At 60.8% G+C, this 15,508-nt stretch overlaps 2 protein-coding genes across 14 annotated transcripts; one reads left to right on the plus strand and one right to left on the minus strand.

Moving 5' to 3' along the window:
* Positions 1 to 315: 315 nt before the first annotated feature.
* Positions 316 to 6,718, plus strand: Phospho1 (phosphoethanolamine/phosphocholine phosphatase). Of its 11 annotated transcripts, none has more exons than XM_023718112.1 (7): positions 316 to 625; positions 847 to 914; positions 1,464 to 1,548; positions 3,613 to 3,715; positions 4,291 to 4,442; positions 5,124 to 5,979; positions 6,487 to 6,714. In XM_023718112.1, the coding sequence occupies exons 4-7, from the start codon at positions 3,671 to 3,673 to the stop codon at positions 6,532 to 6,534; spliced, it is 1,101 nt and encodes a 366-aa protein (XP_023573880.1). In that variant the 5' UTR covers positions 316 to 625; positions 847 to 914; positions 1,464 to 1,548; positions 3,613 to 3,670; the 3' UTR covers positions 6,535 to 6,714. The 11 variants fall into 11 exon arrangements, with proteins under 11 accessions (XP_023573880.1, XP_023573882.1, XP_023573878.1 ...); XM_023718110.1 differs by having other exon boundaries at positions 317 to 625; positions 1,459 to 1,548; XM_023718117.1 differs by having other exon boundaries at positions 317 to 625; positions 1,459 to 1,548; positions 4,330 to 4,442.
* On the minus strand, positions 6,715 to 14,090 carry Abi3 (ABI family member 3). 3 transcript variants are annotated; one of them, XM_023718121.1, is made up of 8 exons: positions 13,774 to 14,090; positions 10,638 to 10,805; positions 9,878 to 10,054; positions 8,577 to 8,662; positions 8,397 to 8,492; positions 8,195 to 8,304; positions 7,697 to 7,804; positions 6,715 to 7,246 (listed from the first exon to the last, which is right to left on the minus strand). In XM_023718121.1, the coding sequence occupies exons 1-8, from the start codon at positions 13,888 to 13,890 to the stop codon at positions 7,083 to 7,085; spliced, it is 1,026 nt and encodes a 341-aa protein (XP_023573889.1). In that variant the 5' UTR covers positions 13,891 to 14,090; the 3' UTR covers positions 6,715 to 7,082. The 3 variants fall into 3 exon arrangements, with proteins under 3 accessions (XP_023573889.1, XP_023573888.1, XP_023573890.1); XM_023718120.1 differs by having other exon boundaries at positions 8,195 to 8,307; XM_023718122.1 differs by lacking the exon at positions 10,638 to 10,805 and having other exon boundaries at positions 8,195 to 8,307.
* Between the last annotated feature and the right edge of the window lie 1,418 nt (positions 14,091 to 15,508).

Genomic DNA, 15,508 nt, shown 5'->3' on the forward strand with positions numbered 1-15,508 from the left:
AGTCACCCATGGGCTGGGGACAGGCCAGGGCGGCCTGGGGCGCGCGTGGAGCAGTGGGGCTTTTCCAGGCTTGGCCGGCTGCGTCCCCACCCGACTGGGCTGGGCTGCTGCGGGGCAGAGGTGATCTTTGCCAATCCCCATGGGGTGCGGCTGCGGGGACCCGGGCGTCCCCACCCACGCGCCAAAGCCACCTTCGCTCAGCTCTGAAGTCTGGGTCGGCTGGAGGCGTGGCCTGAACCCGCCCCGCCCCTCTAGGAGAGCCGGCGCCGCGCTGATTGGGCAACCGCTTGTGACGTCGGGGACTGCGGCGGGCCATGGTGCTGCAGCTGCCGCAGCGCTGGCCGCGGCTCGGGCTCGGGCTCCCGGGCATTTAAAGGGGACGCGGTGGCAACTGTGGCCAGCGGGAGGAAGGATGGGGGGCAGGTGGAGGGGACCTTCGGGACACACATCACCCACAGTCCCTCGGGCCCGGAGGGCGTCGTGAACCGGAGCCCAGGAATCCGGGGGTGGCCAAGACATCGCGTCGCCCCATTCCGGCAAGCACTCTTGCGCCCACAAACCTTAGCAGCCCCCCACTCCTTAGCCTCTGAACTCAGCCGGGACGGACCCCGCCGCGCCGCCCCACGTGAGTCCGGAGCTCCGGAGTCGGGAGGGACGGTTCCCGAGCGGGTTGGGGGCCAGTGGGGTCCCCTCTGTCCCCTGCCCAGTACCCGGAGCCCCATCTCAACACGCGGGATCCCCAAGCTGCACCCCCCGCCCGCATTAGGGCGCAGCACCCGCCAGCTGGGGGTGTGCCAGGAGCCAGCTTCCCGGTCACCTAAAAATATCTCCCTCACTCCATCGCAGCTGCCACCTCGCTGCCCTGAAACTCGGATCCTCCCTCAGCTTGGTCACCAGGCAGGGACTGCCCCGAGGTGTGTGACCCTTGTGTCTCTGGGACCCTGCAAGCCCCAGCTTCCTCCCTCGCACCAGGGCACGGATCATTGCCCCGCTGGCAGGACAGCAAACTCCCAGCTTGGAGGAAACTCAGGGAACAAGAAGGCGAGCTCGGGAGAGCCCCAAGTTCGAGCCCTGACTTTGGCGCTGTGCAACCCCTGCGATGTTAGCTTGGCCTCTCTGGGCCACTGTCTATCCTGTTTGCTTGTGCAGGTTTGGGGAATTAGGAATGTAGTGGAGTTGGCCGCTTAGTGTTGGGGGGGGTCTTGTTTGTGATAGAGGGGAGGAGGGCTTGTGACTCGTACTGCTGAGCCCACGCCCCTCATCCTTATCCTGTGCATTTCTGGTGGGAAACTACAGGGAAACTTTCAGGGGGAGGGGTCACCCCCCTCCAGAGGAATTTCATTTTTAGGCCCCTCCCCCACCGGGAGGGGAGGGTGGAGGGGCGGGCGGGGCCGACCCTGGGTAGAACTAGAAATGGACCCCTGGATTACAGAGCTTCACTTTTGTCTCCTGCTTCAGGACAGAGCAGCCTGGAGATCTTGCCTCTCTCCCCCTTGACTCCTCAGCGACCACCAAAGGATCGGATCACTCAAGACAAAGCTACAGGAGGTGAGTCTCTCCAACTGGGGCTGTCACAGCAAGGGACCCCGGTCTCTGGGAGGAACCTAGGGATGCCTGGCTTTCTGCTTTGGAGATGAACATAGGGCAAACTACCAAACCAGGGGACTTAACGAGCCAGGTGTGGAGCTTTTAGTCTCAGCCACTGTGGGAGGCCCCAGGCAGAAGGAGTACAAATTTGAGCCCAGGACACTGGATGTGTATTTCAGTAAGAGCACTAGTTCGCTAGGCTGCTTGATTGAAGACAGGTTTCTGCTTTCTGGGTTTTGTTTGTTTGTTTGTTTGTTTGTTTGTTTGTTTTTTGGGGGGGTGGAACCAGGGAATAAACTCAGGCCCTTGCACTTGCCAGGGAAGCGCTTATTCCATTGAGCCATCTCCCCGGCCCTTTTTTGTTTTTGAGTCAGGGTCTCACTAGTTAGACTGGCCTTGAACTCACAGTGATCCTCTTGCCTCAGCCTGTCTAGTGCTGAGATTATAGACATATGCCACTATGCCTGGTCTCAAATCCTGGGTTTGAGACATAAAACTTCAAAGAAGCTTAAGCCCAACCTGAGAGTTAGCAGTTTACCTTGGCTCAGAACAAATAAAATAAAAAGATTAAGGGTGGGTGTGGTGACACACACCAGTAGTCCCAGCATTTGCAAGGCTGAGGCAAGAGGATCCCTTGGTGAAGCCAGCTTGGGCTACATTGTAACTTTAAGGCCAGCCTGAACTGCAGTGTGAGACCCTGCCTAAAAAAAAAGAAAAAAAGAAAAAGAAAAGAAAACCCGAAAAGGATTGGGGATGTAACTCAATGGGAAGGCCCTAGGTTCAGTTCCCCAACCGTAAAACATTATACCCAGGAGACCAAAGCAAGAGAGACTCTTTTCTCTGGTATGCAAGCTGGTCTTGATGTGACTGCTTGTGTATGTGACCCCTGTGTCTCTGTGCCCCTCCCCTGCTTCTCTGAGGGCCAGACACATGCCAGGTCATCCCTTGCCCCTGCCCCTGGCCCTGCTTTCGCCCTGGGTGTGCCGGCCTCCCCCCCACACACACCTTTCTCCTCGGTCTCCTGGTAGGGCAGATAGGCAGCGCCGCCAGCCCGGAATCCCGGTAGGGGACATCCCCGTCCCAAAGCTTCCCTCCTTCCCAGCTTGTCCCTAACCTCCACTGTTTCTCCCTCTCACCCTCTGCCCCATCTGCCTCTGGCTCCTTCTCCCAATTCCTACACTAAAACTTTTTGGGGAAAAAACAAGGTCCACACCCCAGGCCGGACTGGATTCGGCGCGTGCACAGTCAGGGGGCGCCCTGGTGGGGAAGGCGCTGGAAGCTGGGACGTCCCAGCTGCGTCTCCCTGCAGCTCGGATGGCCCACAGTGTCACCTTGGCAAAGTCAGAGGAGTTTACAGTGTCACCCATTATCACCACCAGAGGGCAGCAGCCAGCCAGATTTTTTTTTTTTTTTTTCCTGAATCTTGTCTCTGCCTGTCAGTATCTTTCCAGGGTTGAGTTTTTGTTTTTGTTTTTTTTTTGTATGTTTGTTTGTTTGTTGTTTTGTTTTGTTTTGTTTTGTACCGGGTATCGAACTCAGGACTTTGCTCCAGGTGCTTATGCTACGGGGCTATCTCCCTGGCCCCATTTTTTTTTTCTTGAGATAAGGTCTCACTTTGTAGTATAAATGGGCCTTGAACTGGTGGTGATCCTCTGGCCTGAGCCTCACAAGTGCTGGAATTATAGACTTGCTGGGATCAAAGGCTTGCTGGGATTACAGGATTGCTGAGATTACAGGCTTGCCAACTACCTGGCTGAAAGCCCTGTTTTTGAGATATCTTTGCCTCTCCTGGTGGGTGACCTGACAGGTATTTTAACCTGCCTGGGTCTCCATGGACAACCTCTCTGCATTGTCTGGGGACCGGAAGAGGGCCAGCCAGGTGCCTCATGGCCTGTGCATGCTGTGTGTCCCTTTATGGCTTGTTTATGCTGAGCCTCTGAGATGACAGGGCCAGGTGGGTGACAGAAGTGGCCACAACACTAGCAGATTGGATAGCTTAGCTAAATGGACTCTTATGGTCACCAGGAGCTGACAACAGAAGCCAAGAGCTCCTAGAACTGGTGCCCTGGGTAACCCAGTGACCATGAGCGCGTGTCTTCCAGTCACCAGCCTCCGATGCCTGACTAGGGTAAGTGGAGCTCCAGGAGGAGGCTTCAGCCCCCTGTTTTCCACCAGCACCCCCTGTTCCCTGGAAGCTTCTGTCTCAGGTATGGGGTCCTGGTGCCTCAGGTCTCCAAACCCAAAGATTGCAGGCCACTGAGACTCCAGCTGGGTGTTGAGACAGAGGATGACCCTAGGGATGTCGCTGAAGGAACAATTCTGTTAGGGAGACAGGTGTACAAGGGCTGCTGGACCATGGGCACCCGGGTGTGTGGGGGGGGTGAGGAGGGCAGCCCTGTGGGGCTGGTCCACTGGCCCTTGCCCACTCAGTTGGCAAGTACAAGTGACAGGGACATGCTGCTGGGGCTTTGCCTGCCTTCTGTGTAACTTCCCCACTGCCCCCCATCTCCAGTACTGTCCACCACCCTCCCCTCCCCCATACTGTCCACCACCCTCCCCTCCCCCGTACTGCCCACCACCCTCCCCTCCCCATCCACATCTCTGTCAAATGTCTTGCTCCTGTCTCTGCTTCCTGTCCGGCAGTCTCCTGCCACAGTCCCCCACCATGACTTCCTAGACACCTCCCCTCCTCTGCCTTTTCAGCCACTGCTGCCTTCTCTCCTCTGCCTACCTGTCCCCCAGGTGTGTCAAGGCCTGGCACGGGAGGCCGCTACCTCCCCACGCCCTCCTGCTGCCTGCTTGCTTCGGACTCTGGCAGGAGCCCCACCCGCTCACCCGCTCCTCCTGGGGAATTGGCAAGTGATCAGGGGCGTGCTGTCAGCACAGGGCCCTAAGGAGCTACGAAGAAGCCCTGTCCCCTCCCAGGGTCCCTGTCCAGCACATCTGGCTGCAGCAGCTCCCAGGGGGCCACCTGGTCCCTGCTAGGGCTGAAGCCCAGCCCCAAGTTCAAAGACCCTGGCTGTCTAGGCCTGGCCTGACTCCCACCCACTGTGGAGAGCTGGCTCTCTGGTCCACAGCTTTGCCTGATACCAAGAACCCTTGCCTGGAGCCTGGCTCCTTAGGGCCCTCTGCAGTCCCCAAAGCCGCTGAGCCCATGGCGATGGGGTCAGAACAGACGGCTGTCCTAGCCCGCCGATCGATGTGTCCTGTTCTTGCTCTGCTGCAGCAGGAACAAAGGGAAGTGGGCGTTCTTTCCGCGCTCTGCCCACTGCCTTCCACAGGTGCCACTGAAGTCTCCAAATCACAAGGCCCAGGTCTCTCTTCCTTTGTTTGAAGTTGACACTTAAGTCCTAGGGGCCCCAGTGGAAGCGAGTGGCAGAAACAGGAGCCAGGGAGCCCTTCAGGGTTCAACCCGAGGGTGGTCACGGGGTAGAAGCCCGACGTTGCCTGAGGGGGTTGGGAATGGGTAGGGCTGGCAGGGCTGCGGGCGGCAGGCACCCCTGCTCCCCGCTTACCCAGCTTTGGGTCCTCCTCAGGTCTTGGATGTGCCAGCGCCCCTGGCCGTGGCCTGCTAACCAGCTCCTTCCTGGCCGGCTTCCGCCGCGCCCCCTCTCGCTTGTCCCCTCCTCCTCCTGTCCCCCCTGCTCCCAGGACAGCAGGATGGCCGCACAAGGCGCGCCTCGCTTTCTCCTAACCTTCGACTTTGATGAGACCATTGTGGACGAGAACAGCGACGACTCGATCGTGCGCGCCGCGCCGGGCCAGCAGTTACCTGAGAGCCTGCGCGCCACCTACCGCGAGGGCTTCTACCACGAGTACATGCAGCGTGTGTTCCAGTACCTGGGCGAGCAGGGTGTGCGGCCACGGGACCTGCGCGCCGTCTACGAGGCCATCCCGCTGTCGCCGGGCATGGGCGACCTGCTGCAGTTCGTGGCCAAGCAGGGCTCCTGCTTCGAGGTCATCCTTATCTCCGACGCCAACACCTTCGGCGTGGAGAGCAGGCTGCGCGCCGCCGGCCACCACGGCCTGTTCCGCCGCATCCTGAGCAACCCGTCGGGGCCTGACTCGCGGGGACAGCTGGCCCTGCGACCGTTCCACACGCACGGCTGCGCGCGCTGCCCCGCCAACATGTGCAAGCACAAGGTGCTCAGCGACTACCTGCGCGAGCGCGCGCGCGACGGTGTGCACTTCGAGCGCCTCTTCTACGTGGGCGACGGCGCCAACGACTTCTGCCCCATGGGGCTGCTGGCGGTCGGCGACGTGGCCTTCCCGCGCCGGGGCTACCCCATGCACCGGCTCATCCAAGAGGCGCAAAAGGCCGAACCCAGCTCCTTCCGCCCCTGCGTGGTGCCCTGGGACACTGCCTCAGACGTGCGCCTGCATCTGCAGCAGGTGCTCAAGGAGTGCTGAGCCCGGGTGGCCAGAAGGGGGCGCGCGCGGGGAGGGGCGGGCCTGGAAAGACAGCCAGCCCCTTCCCCCTGTTCCCTCCTCCTCTGCGCGGCTGAGCCCCTCAGGGGCCGGGGAGCGGATCAGAGCCCTGTCCATCTATGCAGTTACCCCAGCCAGGATGCCTCGCGTTCCATGCCAGGCGGTTCTGGTGTCTGGCCCCAGGAGAGGCATTTCCAAAGCACCTTGTCTTCCGAACTGGGAGGAGCGGCCGAGAAGGGGCAGCTCCCTCCTCTCATAGCTCTCACTGCCTGGTGCGTTCCAGAGGCTGAGACAGGAGGATCTCTGCGAGCTCAAGGCCAGCCTGAGCTGCAGAACTTTTTGCTTTAATTGCTGCCTTGGGCTGCAAAAACCTCTCCCCGTTTTCTCTCAAAAAGACCTCAGGACCCCCAAATCCTCGAGGGCCCCTCAATCCTGCTCCAGCCAACCCCGCACAATTTCTGTGCTTGCTAGGCCTTCTTGCCTTCCTCCACCCACCCCAGCCACAGCCAGAGGAAATAAAGCCAGGAGACACCATCGACCCCTGGTGATGTAAGAGGGAGCGCAAGGCTGGCCCGGGACCGCGTACCCATGAGCCGCAGACCTTACCAAAGCCGCCCTTGTCCCACTGGAGGAGAAGCCATGCTGTGCCGAGCCGGAAGCCCGCCCACTATGTTCAAGCTATAAATGTGGCGACAGGGACCGAGTGGCAGATCATTTTTTCTTGTGCTGTGTGGATGGGGACAGCGGAGGCTCTTTGCTCTCGGCCAGCAAGAGCGAGGGGGGGCAGCTGGCACGGCCGGCTGGAGTCCAGGAAAGGGGGCTGAGGCTGCATTTAGTCCCTCTCCCCATGGGCCGTCCCCAGCCCGGGAGGGTGTCATGAGCAGGTCGGGGAGCTTTATTCAGAGTCATTGCTTGGGGCTGGGGATCCCACACCCCAGGGATGAGGGGCCAGTGGACGTGATCACAGCGCTGAGGTCTCCAGCTCCGGTCCACTGCAGCAGGCCTGGGGCCCCTACCCCGTGGCCACAGGGAGGGGATAGGACAGGGACCTCCTGCCTCAGCCCTGGTTAGCAGCTGGGCACCACGTAGTTCCCTGGGAAGAAGCCGGTGCCCTCGGCACTGACTCCCTCGCACCAGCCATCGGAGTAGCGGCGGGTGACACAGATGATCACGCCCTCGGCGAAGGAGAGCTCGTTGTCCTTCTGGCTGGCATACGGGTACAGCGTCACCACTGGGGGGGGGGGCGGGGTGTGAGGCAGCAACGCGGGTCCCGGTAGAACCCTCCCTGGGGCTGATGCCCGGTACCAAGCCAGCAGCTCCCTTCCCAGCTTGGCTCAAAATTCAGAATATCAGAAAACGAGAGGAGCCGCATGCACTGGCGCACACCTGTGACCCCAGCACTCAGGAGGCTGAGGCAGGAGGGCAGCCACTGCTCAAGGCCGGCCTGGGCTCCAAAGTTAGTTCAAAGCCTATCTAAACTACATAGCAAGACCCTGTCTCAAAAAATGAAAAGAAAAAAATGAGGGGAGCTCCGAGCACGGTGGTGCACGCCTGTGACCCCCAGCACTCCGGGTCCCCCCAAACTACACAGCAAGACTGACAGAAAAAAAAGTGGGGAAAGGGTGAAAACCATGCAGAGGACGGGGGTCCTGGGGGAAAGGACCGAAGGGTCCAAGCGAACCTTTCTCCAAGTAGACGTCGGGAGCCCAGCTGGGCTCTTCCGGTCCAAAGCCAGGCGGGGGCGGGGGCAACTCCAGGTCGCTGAGCTCCTCCGGGGGCGGGGGCAGCTCTGCGGGGACGGACGGGGTGGGGAGTGAGAGCCAGCACTGCTAACCAAGCACGAAGGGCCCGAGAGGGTGACCCAGGTGGTGGCAGAGTGGCATCAAGTCTGCCAGGAGGACCTCCGCTGAGTCCCTTAGTCACGTCCCCCACTTGCTTCCATCTGTTAACTTTCCAAATTGATTTTTTTTTTTTTTTTTTTTAGTTTTTTGAGGAAAGATCTCGGTGTGCAGTTCGGGCTGGCCTTGAACTCATTATGTAGCTTAGGCTGCGTCAGCCTCGGGGATCCTGCCTCAGCCTCTGGAGTGCCCTGAGTTCTCTAACTGGACGCCCTGGACTCGGTGCGCAGAGGCCAGGCGCGGGTGGTGCCAAGGGGGAAGGGCTGGGGCTGGGTGCTTACCTGGTGGCGGTGGCGGTATAAAGCCCTCCTCAGCGCACGGGGGCAGAGGCGGCGGGGCTGGGGGTGTCGCCTGCCCTGTGGAGGGGGGCACCCCGGAGACACCCTCGGTGCTGCTGCGATCCAGAAAGCGGGTTGTGGGACGTGAGCCGGCCAGGGTTTCCCTCCCCCGCCCCCAGACTTTGCCGCCCACTCGGGCGCTCACCCTGCCGAGGCCAGCGATGAAGCGGAGGAGGCGGCGGACAGGAGGCCATCCGGCAGTGCGGGGAGCTGCACGGGCTCAGGGATTCGGGGCGCCCTCCTGAGGGTGGGGTGGGGGTGTAAGTGGCGGAACCTGGCTTGGGCCCAGGAGCCGGGGAAGTGCGGAACTCGCGGGAGGCCTCACCCCAGAGTGGCTGAGGCTGGAGTGGCTGGCGCCTTGATGCTCCTGCGCGACAGGGTCCCGGTCCGAGACAGCTGCGTGCTCAGGTCCTGTGGGGGAGGGTCGGTTGACATCTTGGGGAGGGGATGACACCCAGCCGCATCCCGGACAGGAAAGGGGCGGGAGGTGCGGGGGCCAAGAGTCCCCACTTCCACGTCCCCGCCCCCCCAAAACCCCTGGGGACCCGGGTGCTCCCGCGCGGCCCAACCGCCCCAGGGACGAGCGGGTCGTGTCTGGGGCCACTTCCTGCGCCGCCGGCCACAGCCCCGGCGCCTTGGCTCTGAGGAGCCCCGCCCGCCTGGCAGTGGAGATGAGGGCGGAAAGAGCCACACAAGGAGCCCCTCTTCCTGCCCCCCCCCCCAGCCGCTGGGGCATAGGGACAAAGCATGAACCCTGTGGGGTCAGCTGCGGTGCTCCTCAGGGGCCAGAACACGGCCTGCGGGACGCGCTAGGACCTGTTACGTCCGTGGGGCAGGAGTACAGGTTAAAAACAGACAACATCGTGGCTGAAGGAGCAAGAGCTGGTCCCCCACCCTGGTGCTGAGGTGTCAGGGGTATCAAGGGTGCCATTTAGACAGCCAAAGACAACTGGGTCTCAATGCAGTCCAGGCTGGCTTTGAGCTTGCTGTGATCCTCCTGCCTCAGCCTCCCACACCGGGCTGGACACAGCTGATTCAGTGTGGCAGCATGCAGTCTGGAACTGACAAAATGGGGCAGGGGTGTGCAAGTGCATCCTGCTCTCCCAGGGACGGACGGACAGGCAGGCAGGCAGACAGACAGACAGACAGACAGACAGACAGACAGACAGAGGGCTGCTCCGGGTGGTTGCACAGCCGCATGGTGACCTCACCCCAGACAGGAAGCTGCCGTTCTCATGCAGCTGGGGGCCGTTCTCATGCACACCCTGACATCCTTCTTCCCGCTTCCCCTTCCCAGCCCCCACGCCTGGGTGGGGTGCAGCAAGGGGGCCCAGGGGCTCTCTGAGCAGATGGGCTGGGTGTGGGGTGAAGGCCTGGTGTGGAGGGGCCCCACAGTAGGGTTAGGGGATTGGGGTGGTGGCTGAGGGAGTGGGAACACAGGCTGCAGGCTGGGACACAAACATAGGAAATGGTGGGCGTGCTTGCCATCCACAGACCTGGGGAGGCTGAGGCAGGAGGATCACTGTGAGTGTGAAGCCAGTCTGGACTACACAGGCAAGACCCTGTCTCAGAGACCCAGTAGGAAGGAAGGCTCTGAGGTGGTGGGGGAGAAGGACCCCTCTCTACCTTCACCCCATGGCCGATGTCATCCAGGCAGCCAAAGTTGATGGGTCTCCTGCAGTAGGGTTCGAGCGGGGGCAGGCTCTCAGGAGCGACCACCTTCTGGCCGGGGTACAGGCGCTGCACCATGGCCAAGGTGCCGATCTCCCTTCGGGCCACCTTCTCCAAGTGCATGTTCACCATCTGTGGGACAGGATGAGGGGACAGTGCAGAAGGGGCCTGAGAGAGGGCAAGGGGTCTGGGGCCGAGGTGGGAGAGGAGTGGGTGAGGCATGGGGAGGAGAGGGGAGGCTTCCAGGTTCCCTGGGGGAGAGAAAATGTCCTGTGCATGCTAGGAAGGACAGGACGGTGACCTGGGTGGAGAACAGGGTGATTCACTTCACTTGGCAGGTTGAGGAGAAGCCAGTGGCCCTGAGGAGGACAGGAAGACACACCCCTACATGCATGCGCGGCTCGCAGGCCCTGCTGGCCAGGCCCAGGCACACGATACTTGGCCATCCCAGGGTCAAGGCCTGGGAAGGAAGGAAGCAGGCGGATGCCACAGGCGGGACTCGAAGGAGCGACGGTGCTGGCGGGATGGAGGTGACTTTGCCCAGCAAGCACCCTGAGCATAGGGCCTGTAGGATACAAGGTCCCTGCGTAGCCCAGGCTGGGCTTGAAATGGGGGAGGAGCCCCCTGCCTCAGCCTCCTGACTCTGCCATCAGCCAGGCAGAAAAGGAACATGCGCCGCAAGGGGACTTATGGGGACCCCTGGCCATACTCTCACCTGGCCTAGCGTGCTCACGCGGGCTTCCACCTGCCGCAGGGCCACACCCTGCAGGTCCAGCATGCGCAGTGTGTGCCCAGCCAGGTTCCCCACCTGGTAGGCGACGCTGGCCAGGGCCTGAGTGGCGAAGGCCATGGTCTCCTCCAGAGCCTTCCGCTTGTCCGTGGCCTGAAACACACACAGCCCCAGCTTGAGGCCAGCTCCCCCACAGGGACAGGGGTCCCTAGAAATAGTAGGAGGGGACTGGGAGACAGCCTGAGATGTCCAAGGTGACTTCCCGGAGAATGATGTGATCAGAGGGACTCAGGGGACATGACAAAATCCATCTGCAGCCTTGTAGTGTGCCAGGCAGGGAGGAGAGTGGAGACCACCTTCCCACCCTCCTGAGGACTGGAGCAGCGCACAGCCCTGTGGGAGATTTGGGGGAACCATGGGAACAGTAGGAGGGAAAGAGGAACCTGTCCTGGGCCAGCTGGAGGGCACTGGCCTCAATCCAAAAACCAGCCACCCAGCTGGGCATAGGAGTGTGCGCCTGTGACCCCAGCACCAGGGGAGGCCCAGGCAGGAGGATCCCTGCATTTTCGAGGCCAGGTTGGGCTCTGTAGTGAATTCAAGGCCTGGACTACATAGCAAGTCCCTGTTCAAAAAACAAAAGCACACAAACCAATCTCAGACCCTCACCCCAGACCTTCAACGTGGAGTCCCCTAAGAGTGACACCCAAGAGCCTGTGTCTTTCCAAGCTGCCAGGCAACCCCACATCTCCTGTTTAGCCCAGAGTGCAGGTTGGTACTCGGGGCTCAACTGAACTGACGAGCCAGAAAAACCACTCCCCAGTACCACGGGAACAAGCCCCAGCCACGGCCGCAGACAGCCCCTCGGGTCAGGCTCCTGCCCCTCCTCGCCCCTTCGCCTGTGGCTCCCCTCTTGCTTGCTTCCCTCCAGCCATCCTGGCCCTGGTGTCTGTCCCCGACCAGCTAGGCTGCCCCTGCCCCAGGGCCTTTGCACTTGCTGTGTTTCCTCGGCCCCTCCTCATTCCCAGGTTTCGGCTTCCCCGAAGCACCTTCCCCCCTATCCCTGCTCCTCTCCCTACTGACTCACCATCTCATTTCCCTTTTCTCTATCCCTAGAATGTAGTAGAATCAGACATGACCAACTTCTTTATTTAGTGTGCAGTACTGAGGGTTGAGCCCTGGGCATTGGCACCAGAGTATTGTCAGCCCTTTCTAGATATCTGTTTAATTATTTGTAATTTTGAGACAGGATCTTGCCTAGTCTCTGAATTGCTGACGCTGGGCTTTAATCTGTGATCCTCCTGCCTCGGCCTCCCTGAGTGCTGAGAGTACAAGCGTGCACCACCACACCCAGCTGTTTACTTCTTTATTATGTTTCTCCTTCCTCAAAAAAATTAAGGACTGTGAGAAAAATTAAAGAGCTTGTCTGTTCTATTTTTGCACCCTGCCCTGGGTTAGGCCTCACTCACAGCAGATGGCTAGTAGCGAGGCATCTGGGGCTCACTCCTGTACACATCAAATGGAAACCCACATAGTGCCAGTCCATGGGGGAGGGGCCCAGCAACGAGTCCCTGGAGACCAAAGTTCTGGTTTTGATTTTGTTTGAGACAAGGTCTTCCTACCTAGCCCAGGCTGGCCTCAGTCTTACAGCAGTCCTCCTGCCTCAGCTTCCTGAACCATCAGAGCTGAGTCCTGAGGGACCTGACTGCCCCCACTGTCTCCTGAGACAGCCTTCTGGGAAGCCCTCTTCCAACAGCAAGAAAGTGATGCTCATTTGCATGCTGGTTTGCATCTCATCAGCATAAGCATCAGAGCTAGGAACGGCGGCAGAGATGGATGTTCAGCCAAGGGCTGGGGGGTCCTTGTAGCCCAAGAGCTTCCCGTGGAAGGTGAGGAGTCAGGGCGGAACCCAGCTGTAACAGCTCCTGGGGGTCCACCTGGGTTCTTGGTTCCTCCATTCTCCTAGACAGTACCCCAAAACTGGGACTTGGAATTGTTCCCTTGGGGAAAATGGCACCTACTCGGTACCTGGACCCTTCCGACCCAGACTTTGGTCTTGGCCCACAGCTAGGCCTGGTAAAAAAGGCTCTGGGTCACATCTGTTTGCCATGCACATTGCTGCTCTGCAAACCCAGCGGGCCCTGACAGAGCACTGGGCTCACCCTGATTGCTTTCTCCTGTCCCACCGGTTTCCTGTCATCCCAGCACTGGAGAGGCTGACACAGGAGGATCAGTGGGAGTTCAAGGCGAGCCTGGGCTACACAGTGAGACCCTGTCTCAAGCTAAGCCAAAACAAGAAGAGAAAGAAGGTTTTGCCCAAGTGGTAACAGGTTTCCGTTAAGGAAACAGGACACAGCATGCCGAGAAATGGTCTTAGAGCCATTCAAATGGCAAGGAGGGAGGCCAGGATGGGGCGCAGAGGCCCAAGACAGGAGCCACCCACTCTGGTGGTCCCTGAGCGCTGTCTTCGCGCCTGTGAAACAGAAAGCTAGGTTTGTGCCCTGGGCATGGGTCAGAGTTGCTGTCACTCGGTCCCCTGCCTTGCTGCTGTCACCAGCAATCTGTCTCAGTGCCAGGACAGCTGCATGACGTGGAAAACGTTTCCAAGGCACCTCGACCCTCGTTGTGGGCTCTTCCTCAGTCTCTCTCTCTCTCTCTCTCTCTCTCTCTCTCTCTCTCTCTCTCTCTTTAGGAGGGACTGGAGATTGCATCTCCTTGGAGCTGCTCACATCCCCAGCTCTAAGAGCTTCTGTTTACCTAAATTGCTAAGTTGCCCAGGTTGGGCTTGAACTTGAGATCCTCCTGCCTCAGCCTCCTAGCATGTGCCTCCCAGGTCAGGCCTCCTATCCAACCCAAGCTCTAAGACTTCTCCACTCTCCCCTGAGTACCAAGGGACCAACTGGGGTAAGATCACGAGCAAACTGCGGAGTCCACAGTCTCCCCAAGAGCCAGCCAGGGCCCCCAACCTCCCAGACACTGGCAGAGGGAGGAACCCAGGGGGCACCTGCGCACTGAGGGTCAGGGCTGAGTTTGGGGACTGGGATGACACTGGAGCCCCGGTGGGCCAAGTCCGCTGCTGTCCTCCGAGGTCCCCAGGCCCAGGTACTGCCGTGCCCACACCCACCTGCACGTAGTTGTCTTCGCAGTAGTCAGCGACCCGCAGCAGGGCGCTGTAGTTGCTCCGCAGTGCCTCCCGGCCCGTGGGGATCTCAAAGTCCCGCAGCTGCTGCAGCTCCGCCATGGCCCCGCCGTGGGGCCCTGCCGGCCCTAAGGTCTCCGGCTCCACCTGGGCTGCTCCAGGGGCTTCCTCTCCAGAGTCTCGAACTGCCGGGCCTTGGGCCCCAGGGCTGGCGCTCGCTGTGCCGACTCAGGAGGAAGTGGCCCGCGCCGCCAGGCCCCGGGCTCACCGGCAGAGGAAGCAGAGGTCTGTGGCTGTGATTGCCGCCGCAGCCTAGGCCGGGAGGAAACTGGTGGGTGGGGACTGGGGGGACAGAGGAGGAAGGGGGCGGCTGCCTCGGGGGTGCACTTTCCACTCGGGGAAGCATAGAGGAAAGGGCGAGGGCCTGGGCTTCCTTGGGAAGCACGGGATGAGTCACCAAGGCTGGAGGGCTCCAGGGAGAGTTACACAGTGCAGGAAGCACAGGCAGGTCCCGCCGGGGGCTGTCAAGCCCAGCAGGGGCCCGGTGTGCCGGTGGGGAGCTGGTGTGCAGGCCCCAGGCCTTGTCCTTCACTGGACAGGTGAATTGGACCACTGAGTGTTGGTGCAGGCCTGTAATCCTGGCACGTGGGAGGCTGAGGCAGGAGGATCACCCACAGTTAGAGCCCAGTCTGGGCTATGCCTGAACTGCATAGTGAGATCCTGGTTTACTTACCCTTCCCCCCTCCCAAAAAAAGGAATCGCCCCAGTCAGTGTGAGGGGCTCTGGTTACACAGTATTGGGGCCTTGGGCCTGGGACAACAGCAGGCTGGACAGCAGACTGACCTGCTAGTTTTGGATGGCAGCAGTGGGGGACTCAGGGCTGGGGCTGGGGGGCCACAGCGGGGGTGTGGGGGGAAGGAGCTACACCAGCTGGCCAGCCCCAAGTCAAGGACTTCAGGCAAGGGTGGCTGACACTTCAGCGGGGGACACAAGGGCCAAGAAGCCAGCTTGCAAGCAGGGCAGCCCCAGGTTCAGGCGTGTCCCCTCCGGTGCAGGACGAGGATGACGTGTGAGCCAGAGACCCTGTGAGGGGTCCCTGGGGACACGGAGACATCTGGAGGGGGGAATGGGGCTGCTCCGAGATCAGACGTCTGGGGCGGAGCAGCTTCAGGCCAGGCTCAGGCGTGGGCAGCCAGGCGTGGTGGTGCACACCTGGGACCCCAGTGCTCGCAGGCTTAGGCAGGAGGGTCCTTGAGTTTAAGGCAGGCCTGGGCTACATAGCTAGGTGCTGTCTCCAGAAGAGAACGGAGGATGGGCAGGCAGGGGCCGTGGGGGCTGGGGTGCTAGAGGAGTGGGTGCTGCACAGGACGGGGGGCAGCACCTAGGTTCCCTGCGGGGTAGTGTCATGTCCGCTCCCCAGAAGGCCTTAGGGCTCGTGGCTCGGGCAGGGGCCCAGCTTAGCGCTTGAGCCGGGATGAGCTTAGGCCAGAATCCGCCCAGGCCATCTGCTTTATTCAAAGATCTCACTGAGGAGCTGCCGCTCAGTCTGCATCTTGGCCACATCTTGGCCGCTTCCTGCGCGGTGACCGTGACCAGGGCCAGCAAGTTTGCTCCGGCAGGTGAGGGGCTGAGGTTGCTCCGGGCTCATGTTGCTCAGGGTTTTCCGGGTGGTGACTACAGTCTGTATATTTTGTGGTACTGACTGGGGCTTAAACTCAGG

Source organism: Octodon degus, unplaced genomic scaffold (assembly GCF_000260255.1).
Source record: "Octodon degus isolate 3935 unplaced genomic scaffold, OctDeg1.0 scaffold00056, whole genome shotgun sequence".
NCBI lineage: Eukaryota > Metazoa > Chordata > Mammalia > Rodentia > Octodontidae > Octodon > Octodon degus.